At 41.5% G+C, this 23,091-nt stretch overlaps 1 protein-coding gene across 1 annotated transcript; it reads right to left on the bottom strand.

Annotated features, from left to right (window-relative positions):
• Positions 1 to 200: 200 nt before the first annotated feature.
• htr7c (5-hydroxytryptamine (serotonin) receptor 7c) lies at positions 201 to 23,091 on the bottom strand. The gene is made up of 2 exons (XM_023393912.2): positions 22,288 to 23,091; positions 201 to 2,327 (listed from the first exon to the last, which is right to left on the bottom strand). Exons 1-2 carry the CDS (start codon positions 22,734 to 22,736, stop codon positions 1,589 to 1,591), a joined length of 1,188 nt encoding a protein of 395 aa, XP_023249680.1. The 5' UTR covers positions 22,737 to 23,091; the 3' UTR covers positions 201 to 1,588.

Below are 23,091 nucleotides of genomic sequence, written 5' to 3'. Positions count from 1 at the left end.
TTTGTAGAACAAACTGCGTGTCAGGCTTTTGATGAGGATATGCTCTGTGGGGTTAGAAAGTGAAGGGGATCTGTGTGGGTTGTCTCCTGTTTGAAAATGTGGGGGGATCCTTTGATTCCCAATCTCAAGAACTGTAACTGCAACGCTGAACCAGTTCTGTTTGCATGAACGTATGAGGTTACCAATGTAGGCCACGGTGGTATTTTAAACAAGTGTTTCTTTATTTACAATGTGTGAAATGCTTTGCCACTTCCCCAGCTTGTTTCTGAAGGTAATGACAAAGCGGTCAAACAGAGCAAACACAGTAGTTGTAGACAGATTGATTTTACACCATATAAAATAGCAGTTAATTACAAAATGATGCAAGACAGCGCAGTACATCTGTTTGGAGGAAATGTACTGTAAACTCAAAAAAATTGAGGTAGAAAAAGCACACACTGCTGAACTGATGGCATTTGACACAGGCTCTTACAGGTCACCACAGAGTTCAGACAGAAGTGTGGCCAAGAAGGACGTGACCACATCCTGATTCAAAAGGAAAGATAAACACTGTTGACAACCAGTGGAGCAGAAGAGTCTGAGAAACACGTAAATTCTCTAAGTGAAAACTGCAGGGTTCAGCAGGTTTCATGTGCTGTACCATCCAAGAAGGTCAGCAGCCAAAAGTGGGATGAGACCGATCAAGGCAAAATAAGAAGAGTGAAAACGGTCCACAGTATCATGGTTTCTGAGACCTGGTGTCTGAGTTCATATTGAATTCAAGTGTGCAATAAAGTATTTGGGTGAAACATGGAAACCTTTCTGCCAAACCGTCCTTCACTATTCAAAATCTCATGATTTATGTATACAGTGGCGTGTAAGACAAATATGTTTCATGCAGACACTAAACAAACTACTTTCAGTTTCTTTTTATAGCAACAAACACTGAGATTCCATGAATGGAGGATGTTCCCTTCATGTTGCATCTTAACACCATTTTCCACCCGCCCCCGTTCATTTGGCATCATCACATTTTAAACATTTGTGAAACATTTAAGGTGCTCCTGGTAAATTTAGTTAGAAGACCAAATTGAAAGCTTTGACTGGAGATAAAGTGATATAAATAATATTTAATCCTGGCACAAAGCACAATACACCTCAAAGTGTTCAACTCCTGTTTGAAAATTAATCTGGGATGTCCTCAAATGCGTGTTTGATGAAGACACTGTGCACAAAACATTTACTTATCAAACATCAATTTTGATATTGTACAGAAATGTGTTTGCTTTCTGTTCCCTTTGAAAGCACTGGGATGATTGATTGTGTTTACATGTCATTTCCTTTGTCACCACATTATCCCATCATAAATCCGGAGCCAGGACAGAATCGTGGCATATGCACAAAAGCAGTGTCGACTTGAATAGCCCATCAAGTACGCTCTATGATTTTCTTCCCCAAATTAGAAAGACTGAGTCACACACACGCTCAAGTAAACGTGCTGTCTCTCTGCCGTTGCAGAGGGGCCTGAGAGCCACCAAGTGTACAAGCACAGGGCACAGGGCATACCACGCTGTTTGAGACTCAAGATGCGCTGCTCGCGTACCCTGCCTTACACCTTGAGAGCCTCGTGCACGCCCACAGCGGACAGTCGACGGTTGATGTTGCGATAGCGACAGCGGAGAAGGTCACGGTAAGTGGAGCGCAGGTCTCGGTTGAAGAAGGCGTAGATGAAGGGGTTCATGAGGGAGTTGGCGTAGCCCAACCAGAGCAGCGTGCGCTCCAGCCAGATGGGCACACAGCTACACTCCACGCCACAGATGAAGGGCCTGGCAGTGGACAGGATGAAGAACGGCAGCCAGCACACAGCAAAGACCCCGACGATCACCCCCAGCGTTGTGGCTGCTTTCTGCTCCCGCTTGAAGATGGAGATGTTTCTGCGCTCACGGTTCAGCAGGCGGGACAAGGCGGCACATTCCTCCGCCACACCAGGTGGCTTCAGGCCCTGCATGCGCAGCGCCTCATTAGCCACCGTTTCAAGCCGTTCGCGCCGCGGAAGGTCAGTGAAGCGGTGCTTGGCGCCGCTCTTGCGAGCAGCCCTGAAGATCTTGTAGTACATGACCAGCATGACCAGCATAGGGATGTAAAAGGCTACGGCTGTGGAATAGATGGTGTAGCCAAAGTCTTGGCTAATGAGGCACACACCGGCTGTGTGGACGTTTTTGGCCCAGCCGCAGAAGGGTGGCAGGGTGATGGATGCTGACACCAGCCACACTCCCAGGATCATCTTTGCCATCAGCTGACCGTTCTGCCGGGCTGGGTAGGTGAGAGGCCGCGTGATCCCAAGATACCTGTGAGGACAGGAGACAAAAGAAGTATCAGTACTGACTCCAAGGCAGATTTTCAACACAGCAAAGCACACACTGGAGAGGTCACACGCTCTTTCTGACAGAAAGGTTTCCTGTCAGAATGGAAACCCAAACAAGTTGTGTTGGTACTACCTAAACTTTACCACACAGCAACTGAAAACTGAAAAGAAAGTTAAAGAATAGAAAGAAAATAATAAGATCACAAAGTCAAGCAGGATGTGAACCCCAGGCTCCTGCATGCAAGTTCTATGTTTGCCCCATTCATCCATCACAACAGTCCCCTCTGTCTGCAGACTTTGTCAGTCAGGGAGAAGGTACTGTAAAGACTTTGTACAGGTTTTCTGCCAGAGAGGCTCCCTGAGAGAAAGCCTTGAAGGCAAACTTCTCCCGGTACCAGCTGAAGCTACCTTTATATTTTCCTCCAAAATACTTTAACACTGTGTCCAGTACAGTAGCTTTCATCATCTCATCATCTCTATATCAAGGCTGGATATCCACTCACATGTAATGCACTCAGACGCTCTGCTGAAGCACAGAAATCTGCTGCCTGTCTTTATTAAGATGTAAGTGCAGAGTAGTAGCATCAAGTACATGCCCGCTCATTTCAAAGATGGACATTTCAGTCAGAGGTCACACACTCTGTCACTGCCCAGTGGGCAATTAGCTGCTTTTCTTTGGCTTTGGAGGAGCTTAGCGGGTAGAGAGGGAGCTATCAATCAAACAGGCATCTCAGTGGTTTCAAATAGCAGCTGGCAGTGTCGGAAAAATAAAGTGAGGTGTGAAAGGTTTGAGATTGTACAAAACTGGTAAAACAGCCACTATTCTCACATGATGATAAATCTGTGTGTACATCTCAGCGTGTTCTGGCTGTGTGCCCACAGCCTTTATCAGCATCACATGCGTCATTGATGAAAGCTGTGTATTTGAGACTCCGGGCTGTTTTTCTGGTTTCCACTCTTTTGTTAATCACAAGATAAAAACCTTTAGGGAGCACTGGCCAATTCGCCTCATCGTCCGTCAGTGATGCTATCAGCAGTGTGGAAATTAAATTCAACTCAGTCAGCCTCAGTTAGGATTCTTCAATTCACATTCAGGGCTTTTACACATCATGTCTGAAAATGTTACTTTATCTTAACATACGAGCGTCAGTGTCTCTGTGCTTGTACCAAAGGCCACGGGACTGTGTAGAATCTGCACTTCTGATACATTCAGATTAAGGCATTAACATAACTTTGGTGTCAAACATGCTAAATGCCAAAATGACTCTGAAATCCATTCCTGTGCTTTTTTAAAACTTTGCTGGCACACAGTAGAGCAACAAGAAGTTGTTTGCGAATACAAAATAGCACTGATCCAAATTTTCAGTTTGCCACAAGCTAACTGGTTTTAGTGCAGTGTAGACTGGCATCTCTGCTGCACACTGTAGCTTCTTAGCAACTGACACAGGGTGCAAGTGGTATTGATTTAGACCAGAATTACTTGGAAAGGACAATAGGGCTGCACTGCACTGCAGGTGAACCCCCTCCCCCCTCCCAAACAGTCAGATTTTTTTTCAGCTCCTATCTGGCCTCAGACAATTCCACAGGCACCTGAGGCATGTAACCTACATGCAACTCGTATGAGAATTTGTCAGTGTTTCCATGACAACAAGTGAAACGTCCATCATTTATCTGAGACGTGTCATTATTTTGTCGCCCATGGCAGCACGGGTGATGGTACAGAGGACCATGGGACATGAGAATGAAAAGAAAGACAAATACACATGGCTCGTTTTAGCCAAAAATTAATATCACATTTGTTTGTTTCATGGCTGTAAGTAAAACTTTGTATTGCACAGAAGCGAAATCAGAATTTAAATAAATACCATTCCTGAGGAATTTCTTAACCCTGGGCAGTAAGTCTGATTCCTGTATACACTCAGGTGCCACACTTTATTACCATGTCCTTCTTAATGATCCCCTGGCTCGGGTTAGTTGTGCTCAGTGAATATTACATAATAACTACTGTTTATTCAACCCCAATCCCTCCAACGACTGCTCTGTCTGGTTTACAACTCTCACTTAAAATGTACTTAAGCTTTACAGGGGGGACTGAACACATCCAGGCGAACACTGTCAAATAGATACAAGACAGATCCTGAGATGGGTACACTCCATGATGTGGGAATTCTCAGGAATACATAATGGATAACCAGTAATGCAACACTCCTCTCCGAAAGAATTCTTCAGTAATGAGGGTGGTTGTGGTGCTTATTTCTGGGGATGTTTGTGAGTCTGTGTGAGGTGCAGGACGGTTTTCCTCAACCTATGACTCATCTTCAGCCCTGTAGAAGGCAGAGCTGTTTTCCGATGCACTCTCATTAGATGCAAAATCCTTTCACCATCCTCTTAGAGACAAACGACTGCCAGGTTGGATAAGATAAGTGCACATTTTAACACTTCATTACATAGCTCCCTGCATGTATATTAGCAGAATGAGCTGCTGCTGAACATCTGTGGGACCCTCCGATGCTTTTATCTTGTGTGTTTTGACACAAAGAGATTACATTTTACTGATCCCTGTGAGGCAATAACAGGATACAGCAAAAATGAAAGGTATACCATGAGGTCTACATAGACATACACAACCAACAAGCACAGCACTAGTCTACTAAATTAGGACATGACAGTATGCACAATACGTGAATATACCAGAATAATGAAAAATAAATGGAACATGTAACATAAATCATGCAACATAAAGATTTATTAATTAATTAGAGTCAAATGCATAAATCAATGAAATTGCAGAACATTACACAAAATCCATAATATATTTAAAACCCCATGGGATACTTCACACCTCAGAGGACACACAAAGTCAATATAAAAACTAGGGGGAAAGGATTATACCTCCCATAAAACAGTGTGTGCTTAACAGAAACAGTGACACACACACTGGGAGTTTAGAGGGTTTTTTTTTCATATCTCTGGAGGATTTGGGACATATCCACAGCCACAGCAGCCCTTAGGGATTACCCTGCCACAGGCAAACAGTGTGCCCGAGCTAATGGAGAATTCCATTACTTCCGCTAGGCTACCAGTATGGGGCAGAGTAAAGTGAAGTCTTTTCTGCGCTGAAAAACTGTGACTGGCGCTGGTGTTTAACAGTCGTCAGTCATCTCCAGGAGCATCTCTGAAACCTTTTAATGTCTGAGAGGGGATACACAGTGAAATATTTACCAAGCTGCACTAGGTTTGGTGGGGTGGGTGGTAAATTTAGAACAGGTTCTCCTAAAAAGAAAGTAACAGGGACAGGGGGGAAGTTTGTCAAAGAAAATTCCCCAGAAAATTTCCACTGGAGAATCTTTGCTCATTCATCTCACTACTGAGGCCTTTATAATTCCTATGTCATTGCACTTCAGGGCAATCCAAAATTAGCCTCTGAAAAAGTGAAGTGTTGCCCATTTTAGGGATAATATGTTTTTTTGCTTCAGTCTATCTGTGTGAGTGAAGTGGGCACAGAAATGCAGACATCGCCTGAAATCAGAGCATTCCTGTTGAAGAACTGTCTCAAGTTCAGTTAGGCTGCTTTTTATCCAGCAGTCCACAGTGCGTGTAGACTGCTTTCATGCTTGGTTTGTCTTACATAAAGTGAATGAGAGCGCTGAAAAAGGGGAAAATCTGAAACCAATTCCTTATACAATTTATGGTCAGTGAAAACTCTTATTGTTGCAAATCAGATATCTGCAGAATGTATACTTAAAAAAGCTTGTGAGCTTGCTTATTGATTTTACAGTTTTCTATGAATAGGTTTTGCCAGCTGGACTAACCTTAAACCCGTGTCATTATCATCACAGAGTATTTATTCTAAGCTGCTCTGGACTGAAGAGCACCAAATCTGCCCAGTGGGAGACAACAACCTCGGTGCTCAAGGAATGCTTCAGCTCTCATTTTATATTTGAGGAACCTCCATAAGACAGAAAGCTGCTTGTCTCACAGAGAAAAGGAAAGGAATGAAGCAAATGAGCAATCCCATCTGTTTCATACTTAATTCAGCCTTACTCTTTTCAGTTCAGATGAAGAAGCACCTGTTTAGGTCAGGCTCTGTTTTGTTTTCTGTCTTCTGCTCAGGTTAAGGTTAGAATGAGTGAGTAAAATAGCAGCAGTAGTTTTTTTTTTTTTTTCTCATTTGACTTACATAAGCCAAACTGAGTCATCCCTGAACAGACATACTTCTTCCCCCAGATTTGTTGGAGGGAACTGCTAGCTTAGGTCAGACCTGTGTCAAATACTCTGTGAATAACTGTTGGCACTTATTTTAGTCTAATCAAGGATGCTTGGGAATTGGCAGAGAGTAAAAGTAAGGAAAAATTCAGTATACTTTATTTTTACTGAGCAGTTATGGGCTTGATGTCTGTGCTGACAAACATCTAAATATTCAGTTTGTTGATGTTGAAGATGTGATAGCAGGATTTTAACCAGGTGTCAGACTTGCTTGGCTTGATATGTAACCATCCAGAAAGCTGCTAATTATTTATTAACACATATAATTACATTTTGATGACACTTTCCATGGGCTCTGATACCTGATTTTCAAAGTCCTTCAAATTGTCAAAAACTTACAGTCACAAGATAAAAAAACAAAGATGCTACTTCAACAAGCATTCAAAGTACGAGCCAAGTCGGCCATTATAGTTGAATTGTGTCCCTGAGACAGAGGGAGGAAACATCACAGAAGAAGTGATTATGATCCTGTCCAAGATTGTACCAAAACACGGTGGATATTGTGCAAAGACTGATTCAGAAAGTGAGGGCTAACATGTCCAGGCAGATCACCTTGCAGTTTTTTATGAGAACTGCCAGCGATCAAGTTGGAAAATCTCTATAAAGGCCACATTTTGGAACGATATGAAAACCCAATTAAAGACTTCTGTAAAGAGGACAGAGAAGTCCATGCTCGCCTTTGGTCACAGGTGGAGGAGGCCTGGAAAAGGGAACTTAAAGGAGCTTTTTGTAAGTTTTGCTATTGCTACATAGCCAACATTAGCATCAACAGCTGTTTACTTACCAATCTAGAAAAGAAAATGCAAGTTGAGCATCAAACTTCATTCCTATACTCGCCAACACCTGTCTCCAGCAGTGGAAAGCAACACCAATGTTAACTCTTGTCTCCATCACTAACCAGCTCGCCCCGGCCCATATTGTCACTTTCTGAGAGTGACTCACTGTATTCTGCCCTGAAGACGCAGCGCTGCTCAGAGGACGTATTATCAAGTCAAGCAACGATCACAACCACTTGCTCCCAGCAACAAACCACACTAGGCGGCAGAGAAAACTTACAGATAGCCCCTTTAAAGCTTAAGGACATGCAGTCATTGATTGCCGTCATTTTTCCCTCACTGTCAGCAGCTGTTGGAGATACACTGTGACTGTTAAAAATGTTTTAGTCTATGCAGCGAGGCCTACATGACAAGGGGGACTAAAATGAATGGTGTGGTACGTTAAGCATGAATTACATGATTATTTTTTATTGACAGCAGTCAGCTTGTTTCAAGCTTTGTTCTTCAGAGCCAACTCATAGGGCTTAATAGTGTTTGGCTGTTGGTTAACATTCAAATTATACTGTATAGTATTTTCTTTATTGTTGTTAAATGTGAGAGGTTAAATGTTAGAGATTCATTTCCTATTTCTCTTTTGTCAAAGAATATACGCTGCTTACATTAGGTAAGCTTTTTTTAAACAGAATCATTGTGTACTTGAAAGACACACCTAGCTTTACAAAGTGCATCCACTCATCTGACTTTCAGTCCTTACACCTTTATGATGTCTGTTTTACTTCCTCCTAATTGTCGTAAAGCGTTAGCGTGGATATTTTATGGCCTTCACAGCACAGCTCACCACCTGTCCCTATCGGTGGTTTAATGGCTCTCACAGCAATAGGGATGATGGGCAGCTATTAGTGCAACAGTGATAAACGGATTCCCCCTCCAACAGTCAGCGTGTCCATCCCTGCCGGAGCTCAGTGTCCTTGGACAACAAAGCAAATACCCTACAGGCTCTGCAGAATAGATGAGAGCAGCGCAGAGAATAGGGTAATAGACTCGAAGAGATACAGCAACTACAAAACCTTGCATAAACTCAGCAGCACAACAAAGCAATTACTGCGTTTCTAATTCAGTAAAACCACAGATAATGACTGTGCATTACACTCACAGTTAGAGGTGCAGAAGAAACACCAAGGAAAAATCACAGCAAGGTGACTTAAGGATGGGGTACTCTCAGAATAACATGTTGTCTAACCACATGTGAAGGCATTTAAAAGGAGTCCCATGATAATGAAGAGTGACACGCAGCAATGATTTAAATGGGAATAGACAGTGCACACTTTTGGACAATCTTTCTTTAGATTCGTTTGTACATACAAAAATTAACAGAGATACATTTGTTGTGTGACAAATGTAAAGAGAAGTTCGAACCTCAACACAGTATGATATTGTTGTAGGGATAATTCCAACATTTGGGAAATTTCTAATTTGCTTTCATGCCAAGTGAGATGACAAGATTGACACAACATTGATTCCTGTACATTAAATATGAAGCTGTAGGCAGCAGCTGGACAGGAAACACAGGGAAACAGCTACACTGGCTCTGGTCAAAGGTAACAAAATCCATGTATCATCCAAACGGATGTAAAAACAACACACTGGAGTCTTTATAGTGGAGCCAGGCACCAGGCCAAGAAATAATCGTTTTTTACGCTTTGGTTTGGTGCAGGTACAGATTTTGTTACCTTTGGACTACCATTTATATATATTTTTTGACAAAATGTAAAATCTTAACAAGCTAAATTTTCCAGCTTTAACCTTTTTTTTGTCAAACTTCTATTTTCAAGGTCAAAAATGAAATTATTTGCTCAATGTTAATAGGCTGTTTAGTCATATGAACTCTTCCTGTCTTAATGCTGTTGCAAGCTGCTTCTGTTTCTGCTCAGAACAGCTATCACTGCTGCATCACAAGCTAAAACACGCTATCTTGCCTTTATCTACACATAGTAGACAGTAGCAGTGTGCACAACTTCAAAATACTCAAGCAATGTATCGGGTGCACGGCCATTTCAATCTAAACAGAGCAAACAGACTGCCAGCACTCACATATAAATAGTCTTCTCGTCTAATGTGGGGCAAAGAACAAACGTGTTTCACCTATCATAAACAATAGTTGTGGATGTGACCATTTATATCGATAGGTGAGGTTTTCTACTGCATTTTAAAGCTGAGTATAGCATGTGCATTTCATTTTAAGTTGACGGAAAAAAAAAGAAAAAAAACATAAGCGATTTTCATCACATTATTTAACATTCTTCCCTTTTCGTTTGACCTTTTGGACGTACTGTCCCACCAGGCTCTGACAGCATTATCTGATCCTGGTCTCTCACTGGTGTTTCGACCTCTTCACTCTGATAATATCAGCATCAGAGAGATTCGCTCAGCTCCTCTCACTCTCCTCAAGATACTTGGAAAGCACTCACACATATTTGAGCTATCCATCATAAACTGGACCAGTGTTATCTGTGGCTGCACTCATTACCAAGTGTTTTCTACTGGCCCAGCATGAGATGGATGTGTGATTTGACGATGCAGCTGCTTTGAATAAACTGAACTGAACTGAACTGAATCGTTGAAATGCATAAATCATGACAATAACACTTCTCTGACTAAAGAAGGAAGCGGTTATGCTGTAAAATATTTGGTTAAGGTTGACAACAAGGCATTCATATATACACACTATATATATGGTATTCATTATCTTTAACTGTGCATGATACTTCAAACATTCAAGCAATTTTCTTTGTCTCTGACCATCCTATCTCCTAGAATTTACATTTATATTTTCATAAACTGTTCTCATAACTTCTGTCTAGATTATGTTCACAGGGAACTTTTTTTTTTTTTTGACTGAATGACGCACTACATTAGATATATACAGTATATCTATCTATATCGGTCGGGAAACAAATGAAATGAATTTTCATGTTCAGTATCAATATCTTGCCAGTTGTCAGATATGTCTCAACCAAAATGTGCAGTATTTGTTGTTGCAAATTAGATGTATAAAAATATAATTTCTAGAAGACAGGCTTGTTCTGAACGAGTTAAAGTGAATGTGAAAGAAAGGGCTGAGGACTCCCAAGCACGCCAACACCCAGGATATTAACTTTAGTCATCATCGACGGTTACTGCCAAATTATTAACTTAAAACTGTTTCATCCAGTGTCTGGTTTTATGCCAACTTATTTTATTTGGTGCTACAAATGGTTGCTGACATTTATTCTCCTGTTGGTCTCTCTTGGTTGAATGCCCAGACTGCCATTACTTGTTGTTTAGTCCTCGTTCATAAATTCGCAGATGGTCTTCTACTGTTTCTTGTAGTTAATATTCTGGAGCCGAGGCAAATTGGTCCCAACCTTAATTTCCATGGTCTCACCTATAAATAATTATTATGTAAGCAAAACAATGAGGTTAACACAAAATTTACATATGTATGACTACAAAGAGGCTTTTTTTTTTTTTTTGACCTGCACTGTGAGGAAGCTTCTCAGTCAACAAAAACTTGTATTGATGCCTTGTGTCTCTGGCCTTTGGGGCGGTGTAGCCCTACGGGTGTAGCGTGTGGTGTGCACAGTTTCCTGGATCTGAGCCACAGTGTTTTCAGCAGGGATGAGAGGAGCTAAGAAAAAAAAGATTGCTCTGTCAAACCACAGTCTACATTAGTAAATGCACCTTCTCATCACATTATTGGCTTTCACATTGTGAATGGATTTTTTCCCCCTGCTTGTTGTGCATTTAGTCAGTTCTTTAATGGACTTCCATTATGGTGGCAGCCATGTTGACCAGATTGGTGATGCAGCTACAAAGCCTCTCCAGAGCTTTCTCTGTTCCAAGAAAATTACATTTGCACATGTACAGTACGTACATCCCATGATCCCACTGGCCCAGTGGGACATTGTTAGAAAGAATCTTTCATTCATGGCACTTGAAGTGCTATTACTGACCTGACCACCATTATGTACATTTACTTTGGGCAGCGACCCTCTAACAGCGCCAAAGCTGGCGGCTCATTCAGTGAGACCCCAATACACTCACATATTAATGAATATGTTAACTCCCTCTTCATTATTTTACAATGACTGTAAAAGTCTATTAGTGGAAGGTGATAAGTATGTGCCAGTGAGTCCGTCTTCCTTTCCTTTTCCTGTCATGATGATGTGAGAGAGCCAGTGTGAAGAGCCACCTCACCCCCACCACCCCCACACACACACGCCCCCACCTCGCCAATCTTTGTCACCTTCCCTTTGGTTCTGTCCGAGCGTCTTTCAAAGGACACCTTGAAAAATTAAATAAGCTCAGAGGAAAGTCTCAGATGTGGGGGAGGAATCTCATTCTTCACTTCCTCCTGTTTTTCTTCTGACCTTTTAGAAAAAAAACGTTGAACAATTTTAGTTTCCAAGGATACCTCAGGCAGCTCCTCTTTTGAGCCGACTCACTTTCTTCCAGTTTGGCATGTAGCCAGCAGTTAGTATAGCTGAAGTAGCTGCACAGCCCATTATATGTCATCATTTCGTGGCTCGGCAAATGGAAAAGGACAGTGAGGAGGAGTTGTATCTAACTTGTTCCTGAGTCAGTAGACACCACCATGTAACATAACAGCAGCAGTTGAGGACTGTGCCGTTTTCCACCTCCTATTCTTGTACTGACCTTTTATTTTCAGGACATTAAAATATCACAGACCTCTTATTAAAAAAAAAACATACCTGTATTAATTTAAGATGAAAAAGATGCTCTGAAGGCTGGCATTCTTTATAAACAATATTTCCAATTTCATATCTCCCCTGTCCATTTTGTATTAAGAGGAAAAACAAAACAACAATCCTGAAAAAACAGACTAAAATCCCTGAATCATTCATATTCAAGCTCATCTCATCATAAAGTGACACCAGGAGGCCCAACAGCATTAGCATTAGAATTGATTGAAACAAAAATACAAAATCCTAATTCACATTAGGACACACTAATCAGTGGCCATATATTGAATTATTATCTGCCTCACACAGGATGATGAATGAAAACATGTTCAGTTCACAAATTTCCACTATAATTAAATGCACTCATCAACCAACCCTCAGCTACAATACATCTCTTCCAACTTTCAAACTGTTTGTAGTCTCATTATTCCTGATTGAAGTGTATTTTTCCAAACATAGACTAAGAAAGATGAAATATCTAAGGAATTCGCTCCAGGAGCCCAAAAAACAAAGTATCACCCAGTACCAAGTATCATTGCAAAGCATATCTTCTGAGCCTCTCTTCAAAAGGCAGATACAACATGACATTATAAGAAATGATTGACAAATTCCAAAGGGAAAAAATGTCATTCATCTGCCTCAATAATGCATCAAATCTTCAACATTTTTCTACACTCATATTCTACATACCTTTCCTTTATTCCTTTTTAAGTCTTATGTGAAGGACTTTGAATTGCCTTGTTGTTGAAGGATGCTACACAAATAAACTTGCCTTGCCTGAGGCCTCTCCCAATAGACTTTCTTATACAGAACAGCAGTTGTGTTTAACATCATTGACAAAGGCGTCAAACACCATCAGAGAGGCAGATGAGTACAGATGTTCTCTGTCACTGAAATTACGTGTTCATTTCATTTCATGATAGTCTTCAAGCAGATGTTGTGTGTGTGTGTGTGTGTGTGTGTGTGTGTGTGTGTGTGTTTGTCATTTTAATGGAAAACATGCACCTGATAAATTAATCAGTTGAGTTGTATTCTGTAAAGAAACATTTAGATAAAACAAACGAGAAACGTTTACAAAGGGAATATTTTATGTTCAGCTATGCCAGAATAATAATTCAAGCAAAAAGTAAGGTGTCTTCTTTTTTTCACGAGAAGAAAATTAAGTGAATGTAATTTGACTTTGCGGCAGATGACATACATCAGAGCTGCAGATATGGAGGTGGAATCTATGTTCCTGTCTGAGCAGTGCGCACCAACCTGAGGAAACTATGACTGATGACAGGAATATTCATTACCAGAGCAATTTTATTGCTGTTTATCCCGCCTGTGAGCAGTGAGACGGAGAAAATAATTCTCAATTATTCAGCCTCTGCCTACTGGAATAAAAACAGTTTTAAATGTACAGGATTACATTTGTACATTGCCAGGGTTCATCTCAACAAGGCTAATTTGAAAGATAGACAGACAAAATACCATTATAGGTGAGCAAACACAGCTGTGCCAACAAGGTAATAATACTGATAATACTGATCCAGGGAAGTGAAGGTCACTTTTGTGTTGCAGAAGCAGCGCACATAATGATGGGTACAAAACTGTCAATCTAGACATAATACTCAACAGTGCAATGCTTTAACATGTAAGAAAGAAACAGAGGTGTTTAATTCTTAACTGTTACAGTATATTTGGTCTACTGCAGAATAAATATCACTTGCCTGGTGCCCATTAAAATCACAGAACCATTCATCTGTGTCTATACGCCAAGTTCTGATCAAGGGAAAATCATCACCTGTGTCCGAATTCAGGGGTTGCATCCTTTGGGGGAAGCAGTCTACGAAGGTGTTGCCCTTCATAGCCGTTGTAGACCGCGAAGGCCGAAAACGATACAGTCTATGGAGCAAGGTTAGTTAGGTTAATATTTTGGGATTTTTCATTAGTTTTTATTTTTATTTCCATTTTACAATTTTGTTTTCAATTTCAGTTTAGTTTTCATTAGTTTTTAAAGCAGGTTTACTAGTTTAGTTTGGTTTTGATTTTTTAAAAATGCTTAGTTTTAGTTTAGTTTTATTAGTTTCAATGTTTGTTTTAGTTTCTTTGTAATATGGGCTTCTAGTCCCTAGTCACTAGCTGTAGGTGCTGCAGCTCTATGGCACATCATTGTAGGTAAAACTACCAGGCTTCTGTATGAAATAAACTGACAAAGATGAAAAGTAAAGAAAGTTTTAGAATTTTATTTGTAGCTAGTTTAGTAAACACACAATACAGTTTCAGTTATTTATCTTTTTGTTTTATAAAGCACTATTTTTTTTCAGTTAAAAAAAAAATTTCATGTCAAGTTTTTGTTGTTTTGTTAGTTTTAGTCAACGATAATAACCTTTTTCATCCTTACCATTGCATCGCAAAGCGTGGCTCGTGTCACCTAGCAACTTTTTTTCACAAAAACTTGAGGTTTTAAGGCCTGTGGTTTTAACAGCTGTACCGTTATTGAACTGGGCAGAAACCCAATATTTATTCTGTCTATGTTGCTTGCTTTCAGGAACGGCTTACAATGAAAATTTTGGGATAGGTTGGGTCGCGAAGGATCCACCCCTTGGATCTTTCGTTGCCCAGGAAAAGAAGGGCCCATTTCTTGGCCACATTTGAATGGGACAGCCTAGTAACGCCACTGCAACACAATCAGTTTACAAATACAGCGTCCGAAGGACACGGCTATCCATCCTTCACTTGCGCTACAGCACATTGAGTTACAGTGGGCCACGAGTTTAACTCAAAAGTTGGACCATGAGCAGTTTTAATAAAGATAAGAGATGGCAAACGTTTATGGCGACAAACTCACAGAGATATGAGGAAAGCGGAGGGAGACTAGAGGAATATAACAGCAGGAGCTGAACACAAACACACTTGAACTTGACCTTTGGGGTGACAAAGAGAGACAGTAAATATAGCACAAACTCCGGTGTCTCACTGGGCCATATACATCCTCACAAACACACACACACACACACACACACACACACACACACACACACACACCCACACAATCCCTACCCAGCACTGCCAAACTGCTCTGAATGCCTACCAGCTACTTTAAACTCAACATGTATCATATGCTACAGTGTCAAAAACAAAAACAAATTCTCCAACAAGTCTCTCTAACAGCATCTAATATCTACAGCTGTCATGGAATTGCAGTTGTTCAGATTTCCATTTTTTTGCAGGTGTGACAACAGCGACTTGTGGATCTTGCGGTGAGATTGGTTTTGTCAGCTGTTGTTCCCAGGGTCAAGAATGAACTTTCCTCTTCTCGGTATGTCACATACACAGACACAGTCATTTGAAAAAAAGTTCTGGGCTGCATACAGCGCAATGACCCAGTTAGTAGTCAGTTCCGGGGTTCAGTGTCTTGCTCAAGGGCGGTTTGGCAGTGATGGGGGTGCCATAACTCAATTTGCTATTTCACAGCTGGAATACAAACTCGGTTCAGCGCCGGGAGTCAAATCATTGACTTCTAAACATCAAAATTCAGCTACAAAGTCACATTGAACATTTCCATCACGCAGGGCTCTTAGATAATGAGTTTACTTTTAAATGACAACTACAATAGATTGATGCAGAGCAGTGAACATATATGAAGATGAATTAATGCCTTTGGTAGCATTACAGAATAAGCTCAACCAGAGGCCCCTATAATTTATGCTCCCTCTAAACATGGATGCACATAAATACATGAGACCGGTCACTAGTTTGAACAGTAATCAGCTGGCTGATTCCACAGACCTTATAAATATTCAGTTATTGTGCACAAACGAGCCGAATGCCAAAACTTGTTGCATAGTTATTCTGCATAAGTAACACTATGCAAAATGTTCAAAACATATTATCTGCAATCCACAGCGTGATGTGTGTTTGTGTTTGTTTGCAGTCTCACGGCTCCATCAACAGGAAGCCCATTATCTCACCACTTGGTGAATGTTCGCTGGCCCTTTGTTCGATCTTGATGAGTAATAGACCCCACCTTTGTTATGCCAAAGCACAAAGCATGATTTATGCCACAGTAAAGTCACGCAGCACTTTGCCCTTTTCTTCTTCCTGTCCCCAGAGATCGCTAGGTAAATATGGTGAGAGGCTGGGAATAGCAACATAAAACTCTCTCTGTGGAGGGGTTACTCTTCCATCATCCTCCACGTCAAATCGCAAAGGAGAGTGCGACATACCAATACTGCTGCTGATGTATAAAAACAGGGTGGGGATCCACAGCTTTTCAGGAGTGAAGGGTTTCTAACAGTTTTCATCAAGCCTATGTTCATAAAACTTCCACAAAATATCAACAATTTTGTATAATTTCACTTCAAGGAGGTAAAACAGAAACATCAAATTGGGGTCAGATGGTTTTTACCCAACAAGACCTAAATCTCATTTGCGAAATCACTCTGGCGGCATATTTTCATTCCAGTCTGTGATCCATCAATACATTGCTACAATTCAAATATGATGCAGAGCTGGATCTGATTCAAGAGCTCACTGATTAGTTATGTAGGCAAATCTGATTTAAGTGGCTCCTGACAAAGTCAACCGATAAATCAAAGACATAAATCAAATCACAGAGCACTGGATCTGTGAGTGAAGCGTGAACCTCTGTGCTGTTTAAACTCATGTAGCAGTTTCAAATATTATTTTTACTACAAATTCCAACCAAGTCCCAGAAAAACTATGCTGTTGAATGGGATGTTTACTATGACTAGAGGTCCTTGGCAACACCGCGATCACGGCTCATGATATCCCAGCCGTGTTAGTGGTTTGGCTTTATGGAAAGGTTGGTCAGTCCATCACCACTGATTCAGACTGAGATATCTCAAAAACTGTTGCTATAACTACAAATAATAATATTAATAATAATATACCAGCCAAACATCAGCATGTTACGTTGTCATTCTGCGCATGTTAGCATGCTAACAATAGCATTTCCTTAAACCACTGGTTTAAGTGCAACCTCAGTGGGCCGTTAGTGTAGCTATAGACTATTAGTCTTGATTTCTTCCTCTTCTTCTTGTTCTGTGTATCGGATCACTTTCAGTTTAATGCTGCATTTCTGCCCTTTCTTGCAAATTAGGAGGATCTCTTCACAGAGAACAAAGTGAGAATGCAAATGTAAGAGTGAGGACAAGGGTGGAATAAAGACAAAAAGACAAAGGGGGTTGTTGATAACCACATTATGTACGATATGCACTGTGGTTTAGTCACCTCTGCCACTAAAAAATCAAAGAAGAAAAAACGGGAGACTTACTGATGCACATTGTGCATATGCATATGTTCTTGGAAATGGCTTTTTTTTCTCTTTATTTACATTTCACATGTCAACAGTAGGTGGACAGACTACTAAATCTACTAAATATGGAAACCTACACATGCTGTGAATGCAGCATACCACGATGGACCCATGCTGCACCGGCTGTAGATGTCATAGATTTGATAACAAGCCAGAATTTAAAATATTCCCCAAGTGAGTAACCTATAAACCTATACAACAACTGTGAGCTCATGACTCTGAGTACCAATACTGTGGTAAAAGTAAAGAGTCACAGACAAACAACAATCAGCTGCCATCACATTGCTCTCCTCCTTTTGATTTGACAGACATTTCCTCCCCCTTAAGGTCGATTCCCACACACACACCACCCTCTCTGATCACATGATCAGTGGACAATTTGTCTCTCACTTCATGTGCTTCAGTACTAAAAGTCAAACAGACAGTCAAACAGGGTGGAAACAGAACTGCGGTTGATAGTAGAAGCAGCGCTTATCAATGATTAACTTGCCAAATGCCTTCACACAGCATTTTCATTTAATGGTGCTCTGAAATATTTTCATTGATGGCAGTTTTGCTCTAGAAGAAGTGTTGTTTACAGGCTATGGGCAGTGATAGATTTTAAATTTAAATGTTGTTTGCTCTGTAAAGATGAGAGTGGTTTGTCTTCTCAGTATGAAAAAGCTGTTGTGGCTTGTAACATTAAAAACGTCCCTTGTGGTTTCTAAAACCTCTGAAATGTAGGACTATCTGTAAACTGGTTGTGATCATAGGATTTAAGAATTCAGTGTAACATCCTATCTAGTATGGAAGCACACTTTCTGTCCCGATTTAGCATTCCTTCACAAGCATGAACTGCCTTTGATCTGGTCGCGCTGGCCTAGCTGGATGCGTCCAATCCTCCACGTTTCGGCAAGGTGGCCGACAAGTGGTAAGTGAATGGAGCCCGAGAGAGAGTGAGGCTCAGGCGTCACATCACATTACCTGAGGATGCATCAGCTAGGTCAAGTCATCTGTGTCTGCTGCGGGTGGATGTTCCCCAGCTGCACTAAGCAAGCACCATCTCTCCTGGGACAAACTTAGGCGCTGACCTCACAAAAATATTATCAGATGTGGAGAACAGGTCGATGCGGGAGCAGTGTGTGAACTTGGCTCATCAGTGACACATGAGTTGGCAGAAAGGATGTGAAGGCTGTGGCTAATCCCGCTGACATCTATGGGCCCTAGCTAGCGTGATTTCCTCCCTCAAATCCCCTGCAGGAGCTTACGGGTGTGATCACACCTACACTGTATTTCCTTCAGTCTGACTGGTGGAAAAGTTTACTTTACTGCAGCTATGTGATATTTTTTCTTGACCTATATTCCATCCATCTTCCACAAGTTCCCAGATAGTTAAGCCAGGCTATATTTGATTTGCAAATTTAACCAGCGTCTGCCTCTTGCTCCTCTATTCCTCAAGCATCATCTTTTCTTAGACGTCTGAGGAGCTACAGGAAAAGGGCCACCCTCTCTTCCCACTGTTGTGAATAAATCATTCATATTTGACTTCTGAATTATTGAACATACAACATATTACTCTCAGTGAAGGTAAAAACCGACTGTAGCCAAAAGAGATACCAACTTTACAGGGAAGTGGACACGAAAGCGGCTAAGCCTTTGCTGAAAGTGCATGCTTGGATAGCAGACTGGCATTAGTTCAGACTGGCCTTGGGTATATAACTTCTTTTTTATTCCCTTTTTTTTTTGGCTGTGACTGGATCAATGCTGTGGTGTCTTGTCTTCAGTTTGCAGCATTGCATCTCCCCCTAAAGAGGCTGGAGGTGATGAATGGGTACTCATCCATAAGCGCAGCTTTCACAGCCTGCAGTTACTTTGACAGGACCTAGGCATGATCCCAATAGCTTCCTGTTATTGTGTGAGAACGGCTACTGAACCAAGCTTCATAAGGGAAGAAATTGCTATAGTAGGTGACTTTTTCAAGCATATTGCAGGGGAATAATAGGTAATAGGTTGGAAATTCAGATTTGGAATTAATATAAAATTTTATTAAAAAGTTGAAAGGTAATTTCTTACATCCATTAGCTTCATAATACATATATTGGAGGTGAGTACTAAGACGATATAGTGTTTTAGGCCATTTTTGGAAATGCTGTGAATCAGTGATGTTTAGAGGCAATATTGAATTTGTATATGATCTTTGCATTCATGTGACAAAGTCCTTTGATTTACTGGGTGTTTAATCTGCAAAATTATATAAAAGTAACCAAACCAAATGTATCTTTCTGCATATTCTATCCATTAACAATTTCTGTATTTTCATGATATACACTGATACTGTGAAGTAAAATTACATATATCATGACTGAGAATTTCATTCATGTCACCCACCTCTAATATTAAGTTACAAATGGTATTGACTGCCCTAATCTACCGATGATTGTATATGTTAATATGGGAAGATTAATCCTGCTTCAAGCCCCTTAAACACAGTTAGAATATAATTTCCCCACATTGTTTCCTGTGACAGGAAATATGCCTTTTTACAACATGATGTGGAAATCAAAAGGTAGTTGTAGTTGTTGATTAATCTTGTGTTAAGGTGGATGGTGAACGTCAGAGATAGTCTAATCCACCGGGATGACAGCAGTCTCTCTGAGAGCATCCATGTCAGGCCTGTCAGGTCCCTGCAGGATCATAAATCCTTTTGCCTCACACACTAGGGACCTTTCCTCTAGTGCCATCCTGTCCATATAGCGTTCCCCCCTGAAAATCTAAAAGAGCTCCGAGAGACGATCAGCATCCCTCTCTGCAGTAGACCTTGTCTTCAGGGAGTGTGTAACCAGACAAACACACCTGTTCAGTCCTCATTTGCAGCACTTACTCCTCTTCAGCTTCATTTTGCAAAGCATGTCCTTGGGAATCCTGGATGGCAGTGAGAGAGAGCCCTAATTACAGCTAATCATGTGTCTAATTGGCAATTCCCACCCTAATGAATTATCTCTTTGATTCCCATTGTGAATTATATGCCAAACACACTCTGCATTGTTTAATTAAAATGAGCCTGTTTTCATGGAGATTAGTGAAAACAGTTGACAGAACTGTCGGTACAGCTTGTGTGCGGATGAAAAATAATCCCAAACTGACATCACCTCATTTTAAATTCTCAGTATAATCTTGTGCCCGGCAAAAGGCAGAGGGGCTCTGCGAGAGCGGTGTGGTTTGGTGGGTGTGCACACTTTGATTTCACAGTAACACATTCAATCATCCTCCACTCTATCTTTTCAGACATGCTAGCTCACAGGCGGGTCCATTTGTACTTTCCGAGTATATACTATGAGCAATTCACATCTCTAACCTCAGACAATGGCTGTGACACCTGACTGAGCTGCTTTCTCACACTTCCACTTATCCTCCACCGGATGACAAAGAGAGCTTTCACACACTGACACTGCTTATTTCTACACAGGTCTATGTATATTCGCTCGGGTTACGATGGAAATAATGTAATTCTATAGAAGCATGTCGCAGAATGATGTGTAGCTGGTTCCATACGGGTGGCCAGCACATGACCTCAGCGAGGAGAGTGAGGGGCCGCAGATGACACACTAATCAGAATTACTGCCCATCCATCTTCAATAATCATTGCGACCTGTGTGACCTCTAACCTAACCTCTGAAGGGCTTCTTTGCCTCTACCTAACTAATCTGGTTACCTCCTATCCAACCAGCCCAAAACACAGTCACACCTCTGTCAGCGTTACCACAGCTGACCGGAGCAATCACACTGTATCGCAGCACAATATCTGTATCTCTCATTAGCTCCTCAAGCATCAACCACTGAACTCCGTCTTGCTCAGCATGAAACATGCATGAATCTGGGTGCTACACCTGATTGACCATCAAGGAAATAATCAGATCAATACAACATTGGGCCTTTCTTCATTAATGTCACTGAGCCAGAGCAGTGACACCAGTCACTTGACCTTTATTTCATCGTGGATTACAGTGGGAGCAGTGGATGTGTCTCATTTGTCACAAGCTATCAGGCTCAGCTCTGGCTTTATAAGCAGAGACTCCCAAGAGCTGCAAGATGCAGAGTGGATCTTGATGAATGTTGATTGGTGGGGATGAGTGCTCAAGCTCAGCTTCCCCTATTTTAAATGTAGAATTTAAAGCAACTCACTGTGGGCCCGATGGGAACTAACTTTCATGAATCATTTTGGAACAGAGTTTTGATGCCAAACACCAGGGTGACAAACCTCATATTTAGTGAGACAGAAAAAAAAAACTGTAGTTAAACGAGCTGCTGCACTGTGTTTGAAATGAATTCCAGCAGCTTCAGATTTGATTTTATTGTTCTGGGGCCGTAATAACAGAGGGCAGGTGCGACCTATGTGCCCCTAACAGAAATGTAGGGCCATGTTAAATCATCTATCAAAGTCACAGCAGCTGTAAGGTCGGTGGGCGCTGATCCTAAATGCGTAAAGGAAACACTGCCCATGGTCCGCTCGAGCAAATTAATTAAGCATGCTATAAATTAATCACAGTCTGCTTATTAATTTTCTGGCTCAGCGGCTTTATATTCAGAGGAACAGTTGATCTGGAATAAGGCATTTAAGAGACTTCCTCTGGTGCAAAAACGCCCATTTATTCCATGCGTTTAGATTACAATTCATTTGTCACTTGAACTGTTCCTTCCCTCAGAGTAGTTAAGTGGTTCAGAGCAGTTTATAAGAGGCCACGTATTTGTGGTCTTCGTGTCATATTATACTGCATGAGTTATGTTGGTGCCTTTGCAAAATGAGCAGCGCTCAGTATCGGAGCAGCTCCGCTGCAGCTGCTAACTTTCGAAACTCACCTATCCACGCTGATCACGCACAGGGTCATGATGGAAGCAGTGCAGCACATAACATCCATGCCGATGAAGATGTTGCAAAACGTGTCCCCAAAAAGCCACTTGCCCCCGGTGAGGTCTGTCACTATGACAAACGGCATCACAACTATGGCCACTGATAGGTCCGCCACTGCGAGGGACACCAGCAGGTAGTTAGAAGGTTGCCTCAGTTTCTTCACCACGCACACTGCGATCACCACCAGCGTGTTCCCCATGACTGTGACCGCCGTGATGATAGCCAGCATCACCCCGATGATGATCTTCTCCGGGCGCCCGAAATCCTGCAGCTGCTCCCCGCACGACACGTTCCACATGGGTGTGGGACTAGTGGTGACGAGGGGGTTGTTGAGAAGCTGCAGAGTGCCATTGATAACTTCGGAAAGAGTGACCCCAATTCCCGAAGTATTGAACATCACGACAACGATATCCCAGCAGGAGTGGAAGGGACGCCTCGCCAGTGCACTCCAATTACGCGCATATTTGGATACATGTAACCTGCTCTCGGCTCCTGTCCAGCGGTTCTAGATTGAGGCTATTGCAGCTGCACCACATCAGAGCTGCCAACAACTCAGAGGGTTTCTTGACTGGTTTCCGTTCAAGAATCATCCGTCTGCAAGAAGTGCTATATGTGTGTGTGGTCCATCTCCAGAGGGTAAAATAACTTCTGCTCCAAAACTATGAAATTAAAAAAAAAAAGTTACAGAATCTAAATCCAGCTGCTTCCTGAAGCGCTTGTTTCTCACTGCACGACCCTGAGATAAAAAAGAA

This window comes from Seriola lalandi, unplaced genomic scaffold (assembly GCF_002814215.2).
Source record: "Seriola lalandi dorsalis isolate HSWRI2012SDOR001 ecotype SW California unplaced genomic scaffold, Sedor1 jcf7180002054945, whole genome shotgun sequence".
In the NCBI taxonomy this organism is placed as follows: domain Eukaryota; kingdom Metazoa; phylum Chordata; class Actinopteri; order Carangiformes; family Carangidae; genus Seriola; species Seriola lalandi.
This window is presented reverse-complemented; position numbering and strand designations above follow the sequence as displayed.

Excerpts from the sequence above, each read along its gene's own strand:
- htr7c (XM_023393912.2), bottom strand. The coding sequence starts at position 22,736 with ATGTTCAATACTTCGGGAATTGGGGTCACTCTTTCCGAAGTTATCAAT. Across the intron at positions 2,328-22,287 it reads TGCGTGATCAGCGTGGATAG|GTATCTTGGGATCACGCGGC; the intron begins GTGAGTTTCGAA and ends CTGTCCTCACAG.